Genomic DNA, 20,999 nt, shown 5'->3' with positions numbered 1-20,999 from the left:
TGGAACGAGATTGAACAACATAAAATCTGACATTGTGAGTGCAGAAGTTAGTGCAGAATGGGTAATACTGTGTCACTACAGTAGCTGCACTCTCAGCATGGCGAAGATCAATGTGATGCTTGTTCCTCCTAGCGCTTTGTCTCATCTGGATATGTGTGTTTCATCATATCCTTCTGTAGGCTATATGTGTTTCATCATAGTCCTCTATCGGACTTCAATTAGCTGCTTTCCTTTTACCGGTCTCCTTTTCTCCCATTGATATGTCCATCATGTCAGATCTCATTCTCAGGGTACAGATAACATGGCAAAGACAGATAAAGAGGGAGAGCACTTTTATGCTTTTAGAGCATTATATTAGCCCGCCAAGCTCCGTCAGCTACACTCTAGATTGAAGATTCTGGTGGAGAAGTACCCAGAGGCTAGCAGGGTTGGGGGATCTGAACTGTGCTGCTGGTTGTCTTCTGCCAGGCGAGCTCTATCTAAGCCAGATAGAGTAATTAAAATGGGTGTCAAGGATGTCATCCTTTATTTGACCCTGTGCTGTCCTGCTCGGCTCCTCTGAACAGGCACCGAGTCCAGAATCAAACCACTGCAGTCCCCTGGCTCGGTCTGTTCAGGGAGCATGGATGACAAATCCTTCAGTGGCATGGCCGGCGCACACGCGCACACACACACACACACACACATTTACAAACACGTGCACGCAAAGTTATTATGTGACACCCGCCTTGAGGCGCATGTGACACATGCTAATGAGACAGGCCCTGCCAGTAGCCGGCAGCGCGGCGTTATCCTCCACAGCAGCGCATCACTACAGAAACCAAAGTCATTTTCACCTCCATCACCTGTCATCGTCACACTGATGGAGAGAAGGAGTGGCAATCATCTTTTCTCCCACACAGTCAGGAGAGCTCACAAACCTTTCTCCATATGTGCGTTGCTCTTGCTCTTGAGAAAAAAAAAAAAAAAAAAGCCTCACATACACAAACTCCAATATTGTATCTGGCACCTGACACATACAATGATCAAAAGCTCATCTGCAAGGTCACAAAGTCGCTCTTTAACCAGAGGAGATGAGTGATCCGTCAGAAGGCTCACGGGGCTGTAACGGTGATATAAGCTCTGTATCCTCCAGGTCAATGTCTCAACTATAAAAATCTCCAGGCAATTAACAGGTAATGTATTAAGAGTCATGTCTTTATTTGTTACAGTATAGTAAGTGTGAGTGTGTGTCTTTCTATGTGTGTGTGTGTGTGTGCACATGTGCGGGCATCCGTGAGACACCCGCTCGGCTCTTTCCACTGACTAAACCCTTTCCAGTTAGAAATCACTCATGCCATAAGTTATTGCAGTTAAATGCTATTATAAAATGGGTACTTCCAGCCAAGTGATCTGATTGGTCAAATAAGCATTCCAATTGTACTTTATGAGCCCGTAAAGTTCCAGCCACGCTTTATGACCCTTGCGCTTTATGAATTGATGGAAAAATGAAATGGCTGCTCAGCTAACTAGAAGTACACTGCCGCTAGCTAACCATCGCTTTTGTTTATCATCTATTTTTTGTTCAAAGTTCCAGTTATGTACATGAAACTTTTTTCTCATACTTTGTTGGCTGTTGTATAAAAGATATAATATTCGAGAGGACGTGTGATGACGGGTGAAGTATAGCAATTATGCATAATTAATAAGCCCGCAGGAAGCACCACTCTCTGCCTGGGTCCAGGCTGAGTAGAATTAAAGAAGATGAGGCTGGAGTGGAGGTGGCAAAATGGCAGAATTCATGAAGCTGGAGCTTTTGTGGATCACAGGTAAATGTCAATAACTATAGAGGATGGAAAAAAAAAGGTTTTATCTGCATCTGCCACTGTTTTTGTCAGGGCAAAATATGCTTGAAAATTCAATCTCTTGCCACATAATGATGCTTTTTTGAAATCAGCAGATGCTCTCTCTCCTTTTTATACAACATTTATGTGAGAGCCATTTATGCATGATGGTCAGAATCAATGAGAAATGTATTTAAGTAAATGGGAAAGACCTCAGACTTTGGGACCCCACTGTACATTACACTACGTACAGTATATTAGCATTTGTAACCGACAATTTTCTGTCCAACTCAGCAGCAGCACTGAGTTGGTTGTGTATTGAGATGTAACTGAAGGCTGTGTTTGTGTGTGTGTGTGTGTGTGTGTGTGTGTGTGTGTGTGTGTGTGAAATGGTGTGTGAATAGATGACAGAACAGCGTAATGTCTTTCGACTGATGCAGGTCAGTTACCAGCTGACCAAACACATGAAGCTTTGAAGGTTCTGCCACAACTCACTTCTTTCTTCTTTTTATCTTTATCAGGCTGATGATTATTATGATTGTCCATGACAGCGTTTTCTGTCTCATGTAATCACAGACTTCATTTCTCTCTCAAGCATGTTGAAACATGTGAAACATGTTATGTCCCCTTATTTCTGTGAGGACAAGCATATTTTGGTGCTTCAGCATCAATTCTCCAGGTTCTCATATTTTCCTTTTTGTCATACTGTACTGTACATTGTATTGATTTTATTTTATTTTATTTATTTATTTTTACGACAGTCTTTTGATATTCTCTTATTTATGCTGAGTTTCTTTGTTGTATCCAGTTACTATTTGCTGCGGAAAAGCTCAATTTCCCGACAGAGATCATCTCATTTCTCCCCCATCTCCCCCCATAAAGCTCCACTCTGGGGCTACAGCATACTGTGTCTCATATTAGAATTTATCGCACTGTAGCTCAATGATTTGTTTCTGCCTCCAAAACAACGCAGTGTCTGTTTGTAACCCTTGTTAGAGGTGTAAATGGGCAGTGAAATGAACTTTGACATCAATCCATTAATATTATTTTCCTCTTTCAAGTCAAATCACTTGATTAATTATTTGAAAAACCTTAGCAGACTAAGAGCTGCTATTCTCAGCCCATCTGTTGCATGTATATTTGTTTTGATTATTGAAGAGAGGGAAATAGAAAAAAAAAGAAAGAAAGAAAGAAAGAAAAAAAGAAAAGAAAAACGGAACGTTAACTCTTTGTAAACGCTGCTGTTTCCCGCTAGGCTCAAAATATGTGACTCAGGATAGGTCTGGTATATTCCAGACTTTACAGACAGCACACGTGTCAACAAATGTTTGACAGCTCTGAAATAAAATCTGTCTTTAGTTGTCGCATGCTGTCAGTCATTATATAAAGGACTCTGTCAATATGAAGATAAAAGATGTCTTCAGTACAAATGTTTTGGCATTGCGGAGCTGTTTACTGATTGGCTTACAACTTGGGTTTTTAAGACGTTGGTGATAGACATATCTAACTAATAAGCATGGAGAGTGCTCTGTTCCTTATCATTTACTGAATGACATAAAAACTGTATAATGGGAGGGCAGTTAAAGATCGCTGGGAAAAAATTCAAAAACAGTGTTTTTCATGGAGTGCTTCTGTATCTACTCATCACATACTGCATACTGTAATTGCCATATTACCTGTCTGCTCCATAAAAATTCCCCCCATTGATGTGACTGAGATGCTACACTTCCCAACACTTTTTTTTTTGCTTTTTCAATACTGTATTCTCTTAAGGGCTACTGGACAAAGTGGGAGTGAAGAAAATGCCCCGGTAATTATCCACTTGTCTATATTCAGCCACGTACTCTTGCATTATTCACATCCTTCAATTTACACTGCCATCCGTGTGTGTCATAGCAATGAGCTGCAGTTAGCAAGCCCTGTCATTACTACAGGAGCTGTCCTCCCCTTTCTAACGGCTGTCTGTTGCCATGCCAAGCTCACTCTTGTAATAGGAAAAGTTCCCTTCAAATGTCAATGAGTTTCAATCCACTTTTTTTTTTTAAACCACTGTTTTTTTCTTCTTTTTTTTTTTGTCCTGTGTGGTTTGTTGCTTTCTGCAAGTCAGCAGATGAAAAGGGTGAAAGGACAAAGAGAGTGAAGCAACCATGAGCTACAAAGAGTGGAATACATATATGATACAACTGTATAACTAAAAAGAGGACACATACTCATGCTAGCACTAAATGTCTAAGAAAGGAAAGAAATGCCACTACTTTGAGTGAATTTGCACTGATCCTCCTCACCGATGGGGCTGCTGTGGAGTAACACTTGCTCCAGGTTGCGTCCGTCGTTGTAAACCGCGAGGTGCCAGGTACCGGGGTCCATGTACTCGATGAAGCCCGTTTCTTGGAGGCCGCTCAGCAGCAGGCCTTTGGGAGCTTTGGCAGTTGAGATGGGATCGGTCAAGGACCTGGGCAGCGCCTTCCCATCCAGCAGTTTCACAAAGTCGAACTGAACACAACACAGTGACACAATCAAATCAAGCTGCAAAAAAATGCGATGGATACTTACAAGCCAAGCATCGGGCAGTGGTGTGTGGCTGTTGCTGGGTTAAACTGCCAATTGAATATTATTGGAAATAATATATAATATATTGGAAAACTGCCTACATACAAGACATGCATGTAGGGGAGTAGCATTAGAAGTGGATATCTGCAAAACAGGAATCCACAGAAAGAAGGGCAAATCATCATCCATGGCAGCTCAGTCCTCCACCACACATGTTCCACAGCAGTTGGTTCAACAACTTGACGTGCTGCTAATAGCATGGGCAGACTTTACCACCCAAGGTTTCAAGTGGATCAGACTATTATTTCATCCGTCTCAACCTTTCTCTGCTTCTTTCTCACCCTCTTTAACTTTCCCCACCACCCTCGTCTCCCCCTCCCTTCCTCTCCATCCTCAGACCTCCTTGAACTACCAAGCACTCGCTGAGTCTTATTCCCCCTGAGGGCTGTGTGTCACACTAGTGTCAAAAACAGCTAATTAGACCTCTTCATGCAGGCAAGAGCAGGGGGGGCACGGATGTTAAAAAGCAGACGACTCAGTGTGTGTTGTATTTTCATCTGTATGCGTTCTTCTTGCATGACACAATGCTGTTCTACACTGTGTACAACGTATGAGTGTGTGTGTGTGTGTGTGTGTGTGTGTGTGCGTGTATTGTTTCTGGGAGTGAGACTGAGACTCAATCAGACACACAGCTGACTAAATCAGAAATCACTTTCTTGTGAAAACATTGCGCATCCATTCTTTTTGAAGATCTCTGCCCATGTGGGGAAAACAGGCAAAATCTCTTCTTCCTCCGCTTTCAGTTGGCAACAGAATTTTGCATCACAGCCAACGTTTGTTAGGAGCAGGAGACACACAGCCTGATTACTCTGCTGAGTATAAGCAAGTACAATCTTTGTTCTCCATCATCTCTTTTACTGTGTTTTATAATACGGCTGAACTCAAAATGTATTTGTTTTCATTTGCACATTTTGTGTTGCTGTTGTCGGAACAAGTATAAAATAGTGATTTGTTCATGGCTCATAAATGCAACCTGTTTAACAGGGAGACAACAATTGCTGCTCTGGTGCACTGAGAAGTCGATCAAATCATTATTTCAGTCTCGCAAATCTGTCTGACAAAACAAGCCTAAATACAGTTTATTGACACCTGTTATTGTGTAACTGGCTCCACTGATATTTAAAATGAGTGATCACAGACAAGGTTAGAGGTGACAGGAAGTTTTTTTACTGCTACACAACCCCTGACCTGTCAGCTGAGTTAAACTGCCTCAATCAAGTGTGCAAGTCAAACAAGATAACAAGGTAGACATGCTTATTTACCTTTTTCACAGCGCTTCCTTACTTACCCTAGTACTGTATATGAATCCTTAACACTAAATCTTCAAACTGAACTGACTTTACTGAATCAATCTAGTGACTGCCCGAATCACCAGTTGTTAGTAACGGACCCTTGCAACTTTTTACTTCTATTGTACAAGCAATCTACAAGCAATTGGATTGGAGACAAAACTGTGAATCGACAAAAGCCCATTCCAATTTTCAGATTGGGTGAAAGTATGGCTCACTATGACACATTGTCAGGTTGAGTGAGCTTGCAGGCAAAATTGAGAGCGTACCAAGCAGAGATTGTGAGAGAGAAAGAGAGACAATGTATGTGGATAGTAGGAAACACACAAAAGAAATGACATATATTGAGTAAAGAATGGATTTTTGTCAGCTCAAATTAAATAAGTAAAAATTTCTCTACAAAATACAATTAACATGCCCCCGAAAAGTCTTTTTTGTGTGCTTAAAATGGTGCCTGTGTGTTCAAAAATAGAGAGATCAGGATTTTAGAGTTAGTATTAGAGTCGAAAACACTGCCTAAGTGTAGATGAAAGGACAAAGCGGAGAGAAAAAAGGTGCATTAGTCTGGATGTGATCTGAGGTAGCTGAAGCAAACAAGCCCATCTGGGCAAACAGCATGCTACAACAGGAGCTTTCTTTACCTGAGTGTGTGTAGGCGGTATGTTCCTGCGTCCATAGACCCCCAGCAGTGCGTTGTGTGAGAGAGAGAGGTTGAACTTGATGTAGGTTGGATGGTGCACAGTCATATGAAACCTCCAGAAGAGTCCCGGTGGGATCGCCTGGCTCTGCTGGGTTCCGATGTCGACCTCGCCGCGGTCGATGGCTCGGCCTCGCACCCACTTCTCTGCAGGTAAGAGCCGCAGACAGGTGACAGTGTTAAGTCACATACTGCAGATTTATCAAGGTGGACAGGGAGTTCTATTCAGTATCAGAGGGAGCAATTAATAACCAGGCTGATGTCCTCAAACATTAGTGTGATCAGCAGTCGTACTAATGAAGTGAGACTGTATAGATATCAGGAATGACTGAGAGCTGGTAAAAATCCTGCTTTTCAAGAGACTTTGCTTTGGCAGTCCTTTGGATAGGGTCTGCATAAAGATGAACTACTTTAGAAAGGAAGTGTTTTGTCTGAGAGCTGTCTACCGAGGCTTTGTCATGTGCTGTATTAGCATCTTCTAACAAGAAAGAAAGAGTGTGTGTGTTAGCATGTGTGTAAAAGGAGAGACAGAGGGGTGGATGAGAGAAAGTGAGGAGTGCAGGGGCACACACACACACGCATGCCGGCATTCACAAACAGCGTCACGGCACACAGATAGTGTCTTGAGTGAGAGCACGTCTTTGTATGTGAAGAGAATAGGTCTTTCCAGCAGTCCCTAGCCATCAGCTGCTCCCCTCTCCATAAGCCTTTATCAACCACCAGGCCTGAGTCTTTTGTGCAGGGGAGCAGGCAAGGCTCTCCAGCCCTCTTTGTGTCGGCCTTTATGGAGAGATATATCTCTGCTTCTAAACTAAGATGGAGGAAATACGGTGACAGAGGGGAGCCAGCCGATCGTTACGGCCACAAAGGCAAAAGAACAGTTAGGGGCAGATTCATGGACGAGGCCGCTCGCTCTCAATCTATAATGCCTGCAGCTTTACCACTCCATTATGGCGACACCATGCACACCCACAGGCTAGCTGACATATATCACATGTACTGTCACAGGGACAGGGAGGCAGAGAAGTCAGGTCTGTGAGGAGCTCCTCTTTCTACTGTCACTGTTTCTTTGTGCTTTGTGTTCTGTTACTTTATTGTTTGTTTTTTTCTGTACTACTTTTATGGTGCTATCTTTAAGAATTTTACTTTTGTGAAGCACTTTGTGACTCTACTCTGTGAGACTTTACTTTTTAGCTGTGCTTGAGGCGTGGTTCTGGTGACATGGTAATGTTGATCTGCCCACCACTTTCCAGACTGAAACGCATTGATGGATTGCCATGAAATTTTGTGCAGACATTCATGGTGCACATTAAAAAGCTAAGCGAAGATGACAGACATGGTCAACTTAAACTATTTAACTCAGTTAGCTAGCATGCTTCTGGTGTCACTAGCATGAGCTCAAAGTAGCACTGTGCTAGAGCTGCTAGCATGGTGACAAATGCTTACTCTTGTTTCTTTCAGACAAAATCTTTCACATTTAACATCTACTCTCACAAAATGTCAAATATTATTCTAGTAAATGCCAAAACATTGTATTGTTCTTTTATCTTCCGTCCTTCTTTATCTTCGTCTTATATGGACTATGGGATTGAGAAAGTAAATTGATTAATTGGTTAATTGATTGAACTTGACTGAGCTGTGACATGAGAGTGGGAGAGACTAAAAGGAAAAAAGACAAAGGGAGAGAAAGATGAGAGGGGGATGAGAACAAAAAGAGAGTTCAAAAAGGTTTGTAATGAAAGAGAGAAAAGAGACAGGTGTCCTGTGAGAAGCATAAATTGTCCCTCTACTAAAATCTCTACCAAACAGAATAAAAGCTGCTTGGCAGAACTAAGGTATGCATTCATGCTTCCTGCAGAGTCTACCTCAGCAGTCTATTCCTTTTAATGCTAATCCTCACTCCTGTGCCTCACCACAAAAAAATAAAGGCCAGTAGAGGGATGGATGTCCCGAGGAAAGCAGCCTTTTATTCAGCACTAGATGAATAGGACATGAATAGGGCATGGCAGTTGGCAGAACATTGGCAGGCAGGCAGGCGTGCAGGCGGGACGGCAAACAGGCTGACTGGCAGGCTGGCGGGCAGATGAGCAGGCAGGTCCTTCTGATGCTAATTACTGTATAGCGCCTCTCTGAGTCTGATGCAACATGGGGACAGAAAGTGCTGCTTGGGTCACCCGCGAGGATGGGTGGGTTGGGGTGGGGTGGTGTGTGTGTGTGTGTGGGGGGGTTGGGGGGGGGTGGGGGGGGTTGGGGGGCAGGAGTTGTAGAAAATAGGATGAAAAACAGGAGGAGGGAGAGAAGAGAGGACCATGTCCAAAGAGGAGGTTGCGGTGTCAAGTTACAGCTGCTGATGCAAGAAAGAAGAAAACCCCTCCAATAGCAATAGAGAATAATACTGCAGCTGCAGTAAAAAGATTGGGGGATTGAGGCATTTTTGGGAGTCCCACAGAAACCACACAGATCGTGACAAGGGCTCCTCCAGGCCTCCCCAGCTGCTCAGATTACTGCTGTCAATCAATGTGCTCCACCAGCAACGTAACCGTGTGTGTCCCAGCACAAAACCTGAGACCATACTTTGAAACCTATCTTTCAAAACAGCAAACCTGTTTATTCCTATTTGGCAGGCAAAAGGAATACAAGCTTAAACAAGCCAATATGCGAACAGAGAGGTAAAATTCCTTCACACCTTGCTATCTTTAATAAGGGAAAAGCAGCTTGAAATTCACACTTGGTTACTTAAAATAAAAATAAATGGCATCGCATAAATCTCCTCTTGTGCTTTTCATCATTAGTTGGCGGAAGAAGCAAGTTGTAAGCAAAAAATGTGTTAAGGTTTATTTCAAAATGTTGAGCTTGTTTAAAGGGGCGATCAAAGTGATGCACAGTTTATTCATGTCCGCCATCAAGCACACCGTGCCTAGTGGGCAGGTCTGCTTATAACCAACACACTGTACAATATAATAATGATGCTGCCTCGGCCAATTACAGCGGTGGTGCGATATGGTGTATATGTAATAGCGTTAATGCCCTCATTGACACTATTCAACCACAATATGCAAGCACATGTACACATTGTAATCTTCTGTTAAATTAGCCCTTGAAAGGTTTCTGTGCCACAGGACATCTGGACAAGGATGGTTAGATTTGCTCCTTTAACTTCTCACATTTCTAATGACTAGCAAACATCTCCACACTCCAAGTCGTTGTGAGTTTGACCATCTGTCTGTCTGTTGTGCGTCTCTGAGTGTTTTGTGTGCCTAGTGTGAGTGTGTGTGTGTGTGTGTGTGTGTGCGCCAGGCCAAAGATGGAGATGAGCTACATTAGGACTTGGGACACAAGGTCTAATTAATTTCTCTTGCCTACGGGTTATTCAGGTAAAACAATTACACCTGTAATCTATTTTCGAAGGAACTAAACTGTCTTTGCAATTAATGTTATTATCCTTCAGATTCTAATGAAGCAGAGAACAGACTAAAAGTGCAGTCAGGGTCTTGGTGATGGGACATGTCTGGGGGGACCGGAACTGTGTGTGTGTGTGTGTGTGTGTGTGTGTGTGTGTGTGTGTGTGTGTGTGTGTGTGTGTGTTAGTCGATATTGAAGCATAGGCCTGTGTGTGAATCTCACACACGTTGGTGCAGACAACATTAATAGTGTTCCAAATGCAAGAGAGATTGAGTTTGCCGCAGGATGAATAAAAATATCACAATGGGCAAGGTCTCTATAATTACTTGAATTCAATTAAGGGCCTTTTGAGCAGGTGGCTTAATAAGCTTTCAGCCTCCTCTCTCCACTGTGCAGCCTAATGAGTGTCAGTCAGAGTCAGGAGAAGATAATGCTCTTGGCCGTAGGGCCTTCCATTACTCTCGTCCTCACCTTCTACCATCAGGCCTCGGGCTATGTCTGTGACAGACATGTCTGACTGTTCACAAACTCATTCACTCCGAGGCACTCCGAGTGCACTTACATTGTTACACATGTAATATGTGCTGTATAAATTGACATGTAGATAAAGCACTCGTGTTTTTTTTTTTGTTTTTTTTTATTGCCGTCTACAGAGCACATACAAATCTAGTTTGGACAAAAGCCTGGAAGGAGTGAGAAAGTGCTCAGTAGATATCCATGCTGCTAATTTTGATGAAGACTTAAATGCAAACTTTTTTTAGTCCCTTAATAGCCAAGACTTCAGTTACCTCAAGACAGTGGTGAAAGTACTTTGCTTTTTTTACTTGAAAACTTGTTTCAATCAGTTCACCTCTATGTGTGATGGGATCACTTTTATACACCAATGTTAGATCCGTCTTGTTATTTCACATAAGAGATCTCTGTATTTGTTTCTTTTCTCCGTGCTCTTGTCACTAGCTTGAAGTGGGCAGGGCTCAGCTAAAAAAAGCTGTCACATACGTCCATGCAACAATCAGAATTTAGCAACACTGGAGTCAGAAACTGACCCCAGTTTGTGGGCTGTCAGTACTTTGAGTGAAACTATTCCACCATGACGTCATTCTCCAAATATGTAATATTCATGACAAGTTTTGGCTAGTTACCCCTTTAAAGAAATCAGTGTCTGCTTGCGACCCTTCATTACAAGCGCAGAGATGCCTTTGTGTGGAGTTCATTTTCCTTCTTAGACTGTTCCGTTTGAAGGATTTTTAAGTATTCAGTATTTTACAAGAAAAAAGCAAAATGTATGCAGAGAGTCTGAAAAAGCAAATAATAATTTTGTGAAACAGCAATATTTTAATCATCTTTTGAATTACTATGGGAGCACTTGGGGAAGTGTTGACCTGCAGGTGTGGAACCACTGTTAGAGAAAAATACTTGAAGCCAAGTTGTTAACTAAAAGTAACAATACAACTATATAAAAAATACGTAATTAAAATTAAAAGTCACGACTTTAAAATCTAGCTAATATTAATTGCTCTATATAATATATGTACATATAACCTAAAATCCCGTTTAACACGTGCTGCCCACACTGTCGTGAAAGGACTATTTTATTTTTATTTTATTTTTTATCAAAAATCAAATCAAAAATGAAGTTCTACTCTGTTTCCCAGAAGATGAAAATTGACTTTGATTTTTTTTTTTTTTCTTTGATGTCAGAGCCTAAGACTTCAATCTCCCACTCTCAAATGTCAAGAGGCAGTACTACAAAGCCCTCTGCCTTTGATAAAATGTGTCGTCTACACTGTAAATACTGACTGCAGCTTGAAATTATGTTTAATTTCTTCAGCAATATTTGGATACGATGTTTTGAATGCAGGCTGAATAACAGATAGACACGTTGCTGCTGTTAGGCTTTCTCAAGATGAGGCACTCAAGCAGGGGGTTCACTAAATGATCTATACTCTGTGCGTTTGTGTCAGAGTGTGTGTGTGTGTGTGTGTGTGTGTGTGTGCGTGTGTCTATGCATGCATGTGTTACATCCTGAGACTGTATCCCAGCGTGAGAAAATCAATGAGACCAGTGTAACAGGGACCAGTCCATCAGCATTTGCACACATGCATGAACTCATGAACACTCATCTCTCTCTCTCTCTCTCTCTCACACACACACACACACGCACGCACGTCTCGTTTCCCCACATACATGCATACAATATGCACACTTCCTTACACTTGTGCACACATACACACTGCTCAGCCCTCTCTCGCCTCCACTCTCTCTGCACGCAGTCTAGAATATTGATGTGCTCTTTAAGAGCCCTCCTCTCTGTCTGTGTCACATTCCATCCATCTACTCACCATTTCCAACCACACCATCAGATAGAGTGAAAACAATTCAGCACTAACTCTCCTTTCATACAGTGGTTTATACAATCATCACATAGGCTCAGATGGCATTCCACAAGCTCCACATTTCATCATCTCCGCATTATAATGAGGCAATATGCCGCTCTACTGTATGTCAGTTTGTATCATTTCATATCATTAATTTATCCGCCGTCCTACGGTGAGTGAAATATTATTCCCAAACTCCGACGTACTTCATTAAGGCAGGGAATCCACTGACAGAAAAATTTCATCTCTGGGCACTTCTTCTTTCATCTGCACCAGAGGAATTTCTATGTGTGTTTGTGGGCGTGTCCGCATGCTCGTACGCATGCATGTCCAATATAGTGTCAGCCCGAGGTTGATTATCATGGGGTGAGTGGCAATTAATGTAGCACTAATTAGAGAGGCTTTTATGTATGGAGGACTAAGAAGGGCTCCTGGTGATCTCTCGAACCTGCAGGAGAGATAGCAGGAAAGAACATAAAACACAGCGCGCCCAGCTCGACAAGACACTAGCCTTACACACCTGACACAACATGTCAATTAGTATCTACTGCCGTGCTGCAAGCTGCCTCGTAAGGTAGATTAGAATTCTGCTGCTTCGGATCCTGACTCCGGCGCAGGGCCAACAAATCAAACAAAAAGCCTATCTTTATGGCATTGAAGTCGGCATAAAAACAACACCACTAAAAATACATGAGCAAGAATGCAAGAAGATTACTACCTTCCAATCATTCCACCGAGCTTGTTTCATCTCTCCCTACTGTGTCATCAGTTTATATCAAAACAAGCAGAAACTGATAACTATCCTCCAATCAGTCTCCTCAGCTATCTTTATGCCCCCACTGTTATGCTACTTGTGTTTATAGCAGTGCATCAAAAATAAAGTCATTTATTCCAAATGTAGAAAAAAAAAGACATTTACTGCTGCTTTGTTTCTTTGTTTTGTGGACAAAAGTCATGAAATTGGCTAATAAATTGTTTCTTAAAATTTTTATTTTAATGTCAGCAATTATATAGATCCCTCAAGGTGATTGGTGTCCATCAATCATTCTCCTCTCCTCCCATCACTCACTCTTCTCCCTCCCTACCGTGTCATGTTTTTATCCTTTCCGTTCCCTGCAGCCTCCTCTCACCATCCTTCGCTGTGTAATCTAGGGGATTGTGTGGTCTCTTGGTGTGAGAGGTGATGGGTACAGCAGGATGAGCGTGATAATCTGCCACACTGGATTACAGCCTAATCTCTAATCTCTCTGGCCCTCCTCTGCCCGGGGACCACCTCCACCGTGCCAATTTTAATAATCTGAACCCCCTGCATCAAAGGCTTAGCTTTGTCCATTTTGATTTCCCAGCTTTCATCAAGCACATAAAGCAACAGCAGTTGAAACAATAGATTGTTGTGACGCAACACTTGGAAGTGAATGCCGTGACCCCCGCGTGCTCTATCGGAGGATTTAGCTACTGATGAGAGTGTTAATCTGCAGAATGTGAGGATTCATCAAGAACAGTTGCTTTAGGGATGTCCCAGGTTGCCTAAATTGCAGCGGGTTGCAGTTTGGCTCGCACATTCTTCGTATAAGTGCTGAACATGGGCTCCAACAGCATCCAATGTAATATCCATCAGAGTCAGACTAAGCGTGAAGGTTGCTGTGTCCTGCCTGACTTCATGACCTGGAACACTCACAATTAATGTCCCATATCATGGGGTTAAATTGGTGTTAGTAATTCCTCTGGCTAGTTGAGAGACAGCCGAGTGCAGAAAGGCTATTCTAGTCACGTACTGGCTAAGAAGGAACATGATTAACCAATTACCTTGCCTTTCTAATAAATGAGTAATCAGTTCAAGGCTGATCTCTGCACTGATGTCTCTCTAACGTATTGGAACATTCATTGTGCCAAGTGTGTTATGTATGCAAGCCAGGATGCTAATGCAATAGAAACTGATTGGAATTCATGCCAATGGATATATAGTCAGTCTCAACATGGCCCAATCATCATGTTTAAATGCTTGAATTTACATTTGAAGAAGATTTTCTCGTCTTGCCACTATTTTAATAATCATGTTTCAATTAAATCCTGTAGCAAAAGAATTTGTGAGTGTCTTGTCCTTGCAGAATTTCTATTTTATCAAGTGAGCAGACAGACAAAGAAACAGCAAAGCAGTGAGATGAGTTTAGGAGTTAGAATAACATGTAACCGTGTTTGCGTTCATGGATGTATTGGAGCTGACCTTTCTAGTGTGTGGGCATGTGTGGACTGGGCCCAAGGGTGTTTAATTTCATAAAGTTATCCCAGAAAAACAGGGCTTATTGTGAAAATCCTGCTTCATAAATCTTACTTGTAGCTAATGTGAGCAGACTAAATCATATGTGGTTTATTCCATGACCTTGAAAAGCAGAACTTTGACATCGGGAACTGATCACATCAATTCAACGCTGAGGAAAACACACGTGCGATGGGAAAAATGTGGAGCTCACAGCCACAAAGCAGCATTGTCGAATGAATGAAATGGAGAGTAAAATATTACAGCAAGAATAAACAAAATCATTACCTTGATAAAAGCAAAAGAACAGCTTTTGTTGTTGCCCATCGGTGAGCTCACACTCCAGTAGACATTAATTCAATAAATAAATGCTAAAATCCATTGTTAGCTAAAGGTGTTGCAGTGCTTTGCTTGCAAACATTATATTTTGGGTTGGCGTCTCGTGTCGGTAACGTAGATGTACAGGATGCAACATCAAATAGGATTTTTGTGAATTTGAAAATTTGACAATTAGCATTTTTGTTCCTTTTGTATTTTCATAGACTGATTCGTGGGTAATTTCATTCAGGCGACATAAAAAATATTTCTTACTATGAGGCTACAGGTTGGGGTGGATGTTATTTCTTGGCGTTATTTTCATTGCAATCAGTTTAAAAACACATATGCTGACTGGAAGACTGTGCAGATGTAGCAGAACTAGAGACATCATCTTTTTCATTCCACACATTCTGCTTCTCCATCTCGAGCAGAGATGAGGAACGGGCTACAGAGGTCTAGCAATCTCATGTCCTTCTAACTACATCCCCCCTCCACCCCCCCATTTTCAAAATTGTAGTCTTCAGCCCCAACCGACACTTCCTCCAGAGACATCATTTGCGGCAACTTATCAGATTTCGGGAAGCTCCAAGGAAGTTATGTGGCTCCAGAGGGGTTTTTTTTTTTCACATGTGCAGTAGAACTCCCCAAAATCTGTAAACACACTTTGATGTGTAAAAACCAGTGGAGTTCCCCTTTAAAACTCAAAAAGATATGACCTCAGATTTTAATAAAAGCAGCATGTGCAGCCCATGTCAAAATGAGATCAATTTCATATACTACAAACTGACTCATGTTCACCCTGAAACCAGGAGCAGGCTAGTCTGGAGGGATATGTTTCCATGGTAACTTAAGTCGGACGTATTTGGACCTTAATGAAACTGAATTTCCTTAAAATAAGTCTGACTTACCAAAATAAGTCTGACTTAAATAGCAATCTGACTTTATGAAACACCCTCTGATTTAACTACACACTCGCCTTATTGCTTTAAAATTGTCATGAAATTACAAAAAAAGGAGCAGCCAAGCTGTGCTGAAATGAAGTGAAATGCTTTAAGCCAGTGTTCATTCAATACATTTTATATTTACAAATTGCTGTATTACATTTGTTCTGTTGTTACTGACGGGCAAATCTTGTCAATAGTTGAGTTCAGAACATCTGTTATTGTGGTGCAATACTCTGTGTGTGTGTGTGTGTGTGTGTGTGTGTGTGTGTGTGTCAGCTCACCTCTGTCACCAGTGTGCGTGTTTTCAGGGTTGAGTGTGTCCAGCAGGTGGATGGAGCTGGTAGGTCTGGTTTTGCCGCGGTCCTCCTGTTGATGGTCCGCCGAGCTCAGGCCGTTCTCATACAGCTGGCTCTCGCCGTGCCGCAGATGCCAGGTCAGACCTAACAGGTGGACCGCTACACACACACACACACACACACACACACACACACACACACAGACACAGACACAGACACAGACACAGACACAGACACACAGACACACAGTGACAGCCAAAGGGAGAGGAAAAGCAGAGAGGAAAGATCATTATTCAACGCATGCAGAGGGGTGTGCCTGAATCTTCTTTAATGCCCATCTTAGAACTCTGACTCAGTTTATGTGCTTATTAGCGCCTGGCAAGACAATGGACAATTAGCAAATACACTGAGAACACAACCACACAGAATTCTCTCTCTCTCTCTCTCTCACACACACACAGACAGATACGTCCAGTTTGTGCACGTACGCATGAACACTGAGCATGGCAGAGGTTGGCAATTAAGGCAGATCTTCAGAGCCTGAGCCTAGGGCTGGTATTAAAGCGCTAACACAGTCTTTTATGCATGACTAATGATGCTTTGAAAGCTGCTGCCGATTCACAATCCATATGGGCCTTTTAAACAACAAAGGGTATGGGAGTATACTGGGTTCCCCCTCCCACTTATAAAACTGTTTACTAGGACGACAATCCAACATGCTGTTAAATAAAAACAACTAACACCTGCCCATTAAGGAAATTAATTAGTGTCTTGCAAGTCTGTCAATAAAATGTTCAGTAAAACATTCACCTTGCTCTGACCAATCATCAGGTTCCATTCATGTGAGATTGTACTCCAACACTGCTTTAGTTTTATACTTTAAAAGAATCTAAAAAGGTAATGTCTCCTTGCTGATAGGAAGAACAAAGCAAATGAAATAAATCATTGCAGGTTTTTTCTCCTCTGACACATTCGGAACATCAAACAAAAGCAAAGACTCAAATCAAAAAGTTACTAGGCGCTGGTGGCAGTCAGAGGATGGCTGCTGCATGCAGATCAAGGTAAGGAACTTCTAACGACTTCAAACATCTTCACTGTCTGTCTTCTGTCTGCTGATTGCCGCGCCGACACCCAGAAAAAGCACTTGACACGCGCTTGCACAAAATGGCTGCTTAGAAAAACAAATCCACAATTATACATCATGACCAACACAATCACACAGGTACAGCACAGCTCACACAAGTGCATTAATGTCCCCGCTGTTTTCATCTGTGCATGCATGGCAGCACACACCCGCACACCTACACACTCACCCACACTTGAGCCCCGGCTGATGAGGAATACCTAATTAAAACTCCAGATAGTTCAAAGCCATTTGCATTCACTTTACCATTGCAGAAGCACGGGGGGGGGGGGGGGGGGGGGGGACTATTTCCTCTGAAAAATACAGCAAATCTATGATGAGCTCTGAGAGTTGAAGCCAATTTGGTCCCGTGCTCCACTCTGGCATCTATGGGGATCAGAAAATCATACATTTCAACATTTCAACTTCTGACTAGCCCTAGCCACTGTTGGTTTAGCTATCTACTCATGCACAATATGAGCTCTTCAAAGCAGAACACTGACGATTACTAGGGCCATGAGGGAGACGTCATGCATCATTTAATTCAGACTAATTGAACTGTCAGCCTGTGACGAGACCAGACTTGGACACGTGCAGATTCTTCCCATCAGTGTGGGTACGAGTCACTCATTTTAATTTTTTCTCTTTTTCCTTCACTGTAGTTTTCTTAATTTTCCTTTGAAAAGATGCAATGTGGGGGATTTTCTCATTAACACGTCGGTGTGAAATTAGTTGTGATGACTCATTCTGATGCTCGAAAAAGAAAAAAAAAAGTATGACAAACAGTAACCCAAATGATCTGCCATGTACATTCAATTTCATGGGTATAGTTTCCAGCAAAATCCCTTATGGTTGTCTGGTGCTTTAAGTACTGCATATTTAGCAGACAGGTGGGAGAAAGAAAAAAGAAGCAGGTGGAGAAAAACTGGCAGAGAAACCTACTGATGATAGTCAGAATCATATTTTATTTAACAATGACAGATTTAGAGACAATACCACAGAGATTTCCTTTAAAATATGACCCATTATCAACTCTCTGCTATTAGAATTAAACATGAAATATAGTGTTGCACCTACAAATGTTGGTTTGTATGCATCATCACTGTTTGTACTGCATTATATTATGCAGCGGAGTGGAACAACCTATCATGGTTTCATAAATTAGTCTGTAAGAGTGCTCGGTAAGGGATAACAAGTTATTCCCAAACTGAAACATTTAGCATTTTCACCATTCAATCTCTCATGCACCATTCTCTCCACACTTCCTCTCATCTGAATTGCTTTTCTTTCTCTCCTTGTACTCTGGTGCCCCCCACACCTCCGTTAGCCAAGTGTTACCCACTCCAGTAATGACTCTGCAGCGACAGTCCTCATGGGCTCTCCTATCTTCTCCTCTTCACCATTCCATCCCTCCTCAAAAGCCCCTCAGACCACACTCCTCCTGCTCCAGCTCATCAGCCCCTCTCTCCCTCCGTCTCTCGCACTCTCTTGTTTTATGGCTGTTGACCTTTTGCTAGAACACTTAGCATCTAGAGTCACAGAGCACACACACACGCACGCACACACTGAAGCGAGGTTGGATAAGGACCTGTAAATGTGATGAGGAGAGGATAGCGGTGGAGAGTGCAAGTTTGTGTGTATGCTCTTGTACTTTTGAGGACCTGATGTACTCACGCTAATCTTAAGTCTAGAGAGGACATGTTTGTTGCTTTTCACTTGACCATGTTAATTCTGGGTATTTAAAAACTACTTTTGGAGCCACAGGCTAGGACATGAATAGGGCTTTAATTTAGGTTTATATTTGGAGATACAGTTAAAGTGGGACTTGTTTTGGATGCCTGGTCCCATTCATTTGCTGCAGGTGACAGGCACCTGGAGCATTTCTGAGTCTTGGATGAACATGAAACTCGCCTGCTTGAATCAGTACAAAAGATGTGCAACTGCTGAAGGTTCATTCTCGACCTCAGAAACATTTTTTGACATAATAATCCGAAGGTTCACTTACTAGCGCCTGCCCATGGACAGATGGAGTTTGCTCAGTTGTCAGGGAGACACGTTGCTGTCATAAGATATGTTGTTGCCATAAGCTCCAGAAAAAGAAAAAAGAGTGGACCTTGAGTTTGTCAAAGGAGCAGTTGTGTTACTGTATATCTCGTTTGCTGTAAGGTCAAACGTACATGTCTATGTACATAAAAAACTCTTTAGAGAAGTCAGTTACAATGTAAACAAGAGCAGGCTAACCCGCAGTGGGGGCCAGCGTCAAATATTTGATTAGCACCTCTTGATGCTATATAGGCATGTTACCCCAACCCATTTTGGCCTAGTCTTAGTAACTAACCAGTATTTCTACACTTGATAGCTCCCCCAGATTTGCTGTGATATGAGGTTGTGGTAATTTGATTCAAATTTAATTTTTTTAAGTAGCGAAAACTCATTTTGACACAGTGTCCCTCCAGAAGACTACGTCCCAAGGCAAAAAAAGGCAGTTAGCGGTTAAGTCATCAGTTAAAAGAAAGGGTTTGAAATTTTGGGAAATACACTCAGTCCCTTTTTTGCCATGAGTTAGATGAGAAGATTGATGCCTCTCTCAAGTCAGCTGGTTAGCTTAGCTTAGAATAAAGACCAGGGAGAAACCGCTAGCCTGGCTCTCCACAGGTAACAAACTCCACCTACCAGTACCTCTAAAGTGACATGAGTGTGGTATCAATCTTTTTATTTAAATGTCCCAAAATGTCATATTATTTAAATGAATTTACTGTCACATGTCAGAATTAAAGTTAGATGAATTCAGTAAATATGCCACAGTATTTTGTTCCCAATTGCGACAACAAAGTGAATTCAAAGTGAATTTGCTACAGCTTTGATTCTTGCCACTGACTGGCTTCTTATTCCCGATAGCAATGGAAACTATGGCTCATGGGTGTTGTAGTATTTAGAGCCATCTGCTATACCACAATGGAAACAGCATGATTTCTCAGAATCGAAGATGAAATAATTAAAAGTGAGCGTTGGAACATAAACATATAATAGTAGGATATTGTTTAATTGTCTGGAAACTTCAGTGTTTCTGTTCGTTTTGGCCTTTTTCTTTAATCATTCGTGGACGGGTTGTTGTATTGAAACAGACAGGAAGCTATGTTGCAGTTAACAGTGTATGATTTGCCCTGTGTTTCTATGCCCCCCACCCCCACCCCCCACACACACACACACACACACACACACACACTTCTTAACTCTACTGCTTACAGGATTTAATACATTTTTCATGGTATGTGTGGACACATAACGTACATACACACTCACACAGACACACTTGAACGCAGCATGCAGTCAGTTATACAAGCAGCATGTGCTCAGCGTGAACCTTCACTCTCACTCTCTTTTCCCCCGTCTCTGTCTATCCATCTCTCTCCCAGCGTCCATCTTTCTCCCTCGCTCTCTCACACAAAAACGAACATAACCGCCACACGTTAGAGAGAGAGAGAGACTCCGAGTGAGTCCAGTCATTATAACGCGAGCGGCGGCAGCAGCAGCAGCACAGTGGCGACAGCGAGCAGCAGTGCAGCGAGCTAACAGGCCGAGGCCCTCGCACACATGAACCATTGATCAGTGTGACAGTGAGATGACTGCCAGAGGTAATAGGACAGCACTGCTGTGAGGGGATTCTGTACTGTACCCTCGCTGTCAGCTACCCCGCCGAGATGTGCGCGGAGGATGTGGCAGGCTGAAGAGAACAGCGCTGGCTGTAGTGAGAGACTGAGACAGTTCAGTAGTAAGAGAAAGAGGCACTTGATGTGGCTTTTTCAGGTTTACTTAAACTACCGTGGAGAGAAATAAGAGAACAGAAGCTGGTGGAAATTTG

General features: G+C 42.3%; 1 protein-coding gene across 1 annotated transcript in view; it reads right to left on the bottom strand.

Moving 5' to 3' along the window:
* Positions 1 to 20,999, bottom strand: part of LOC111226769 (teneurin-1-like) — a 155,255-nt gene that overhangs the window by 74,205 nt on the left and 60,051 nt on the right. The window contains 3 exon segments of the mRNA XM_022752080.1: positions 4,109 to 4,316; positions 6,364 to 6,566; positions 16,000 to 16,173. Of these exon segments, the coding sequence (XP_022607801.1) occupies positions 4,109 to 4,316; positions 6,364 to 6,566; positions 16,000 to 16,173 (585 nt within the window).

Source organism: Seriola dumerili, unplaced genomic scaffold (genome assembly GCF_002260705.1).
Source record: "Seriola dumerili isolate Sdu_G_001 unplaced genomic scaffold, Sdu_1.0 BDQW01000161.1, whole genome shotgun sequence".
Lineage (NCBI taxonomy): Eukaryota > Metazoa > Chordata > Actinopteri > Carangiformes > Carangidae > Seriola > Seriola dumerili.
This window is presented reverse-complemented; position numbering and strand designations above follow the sequence as displayed.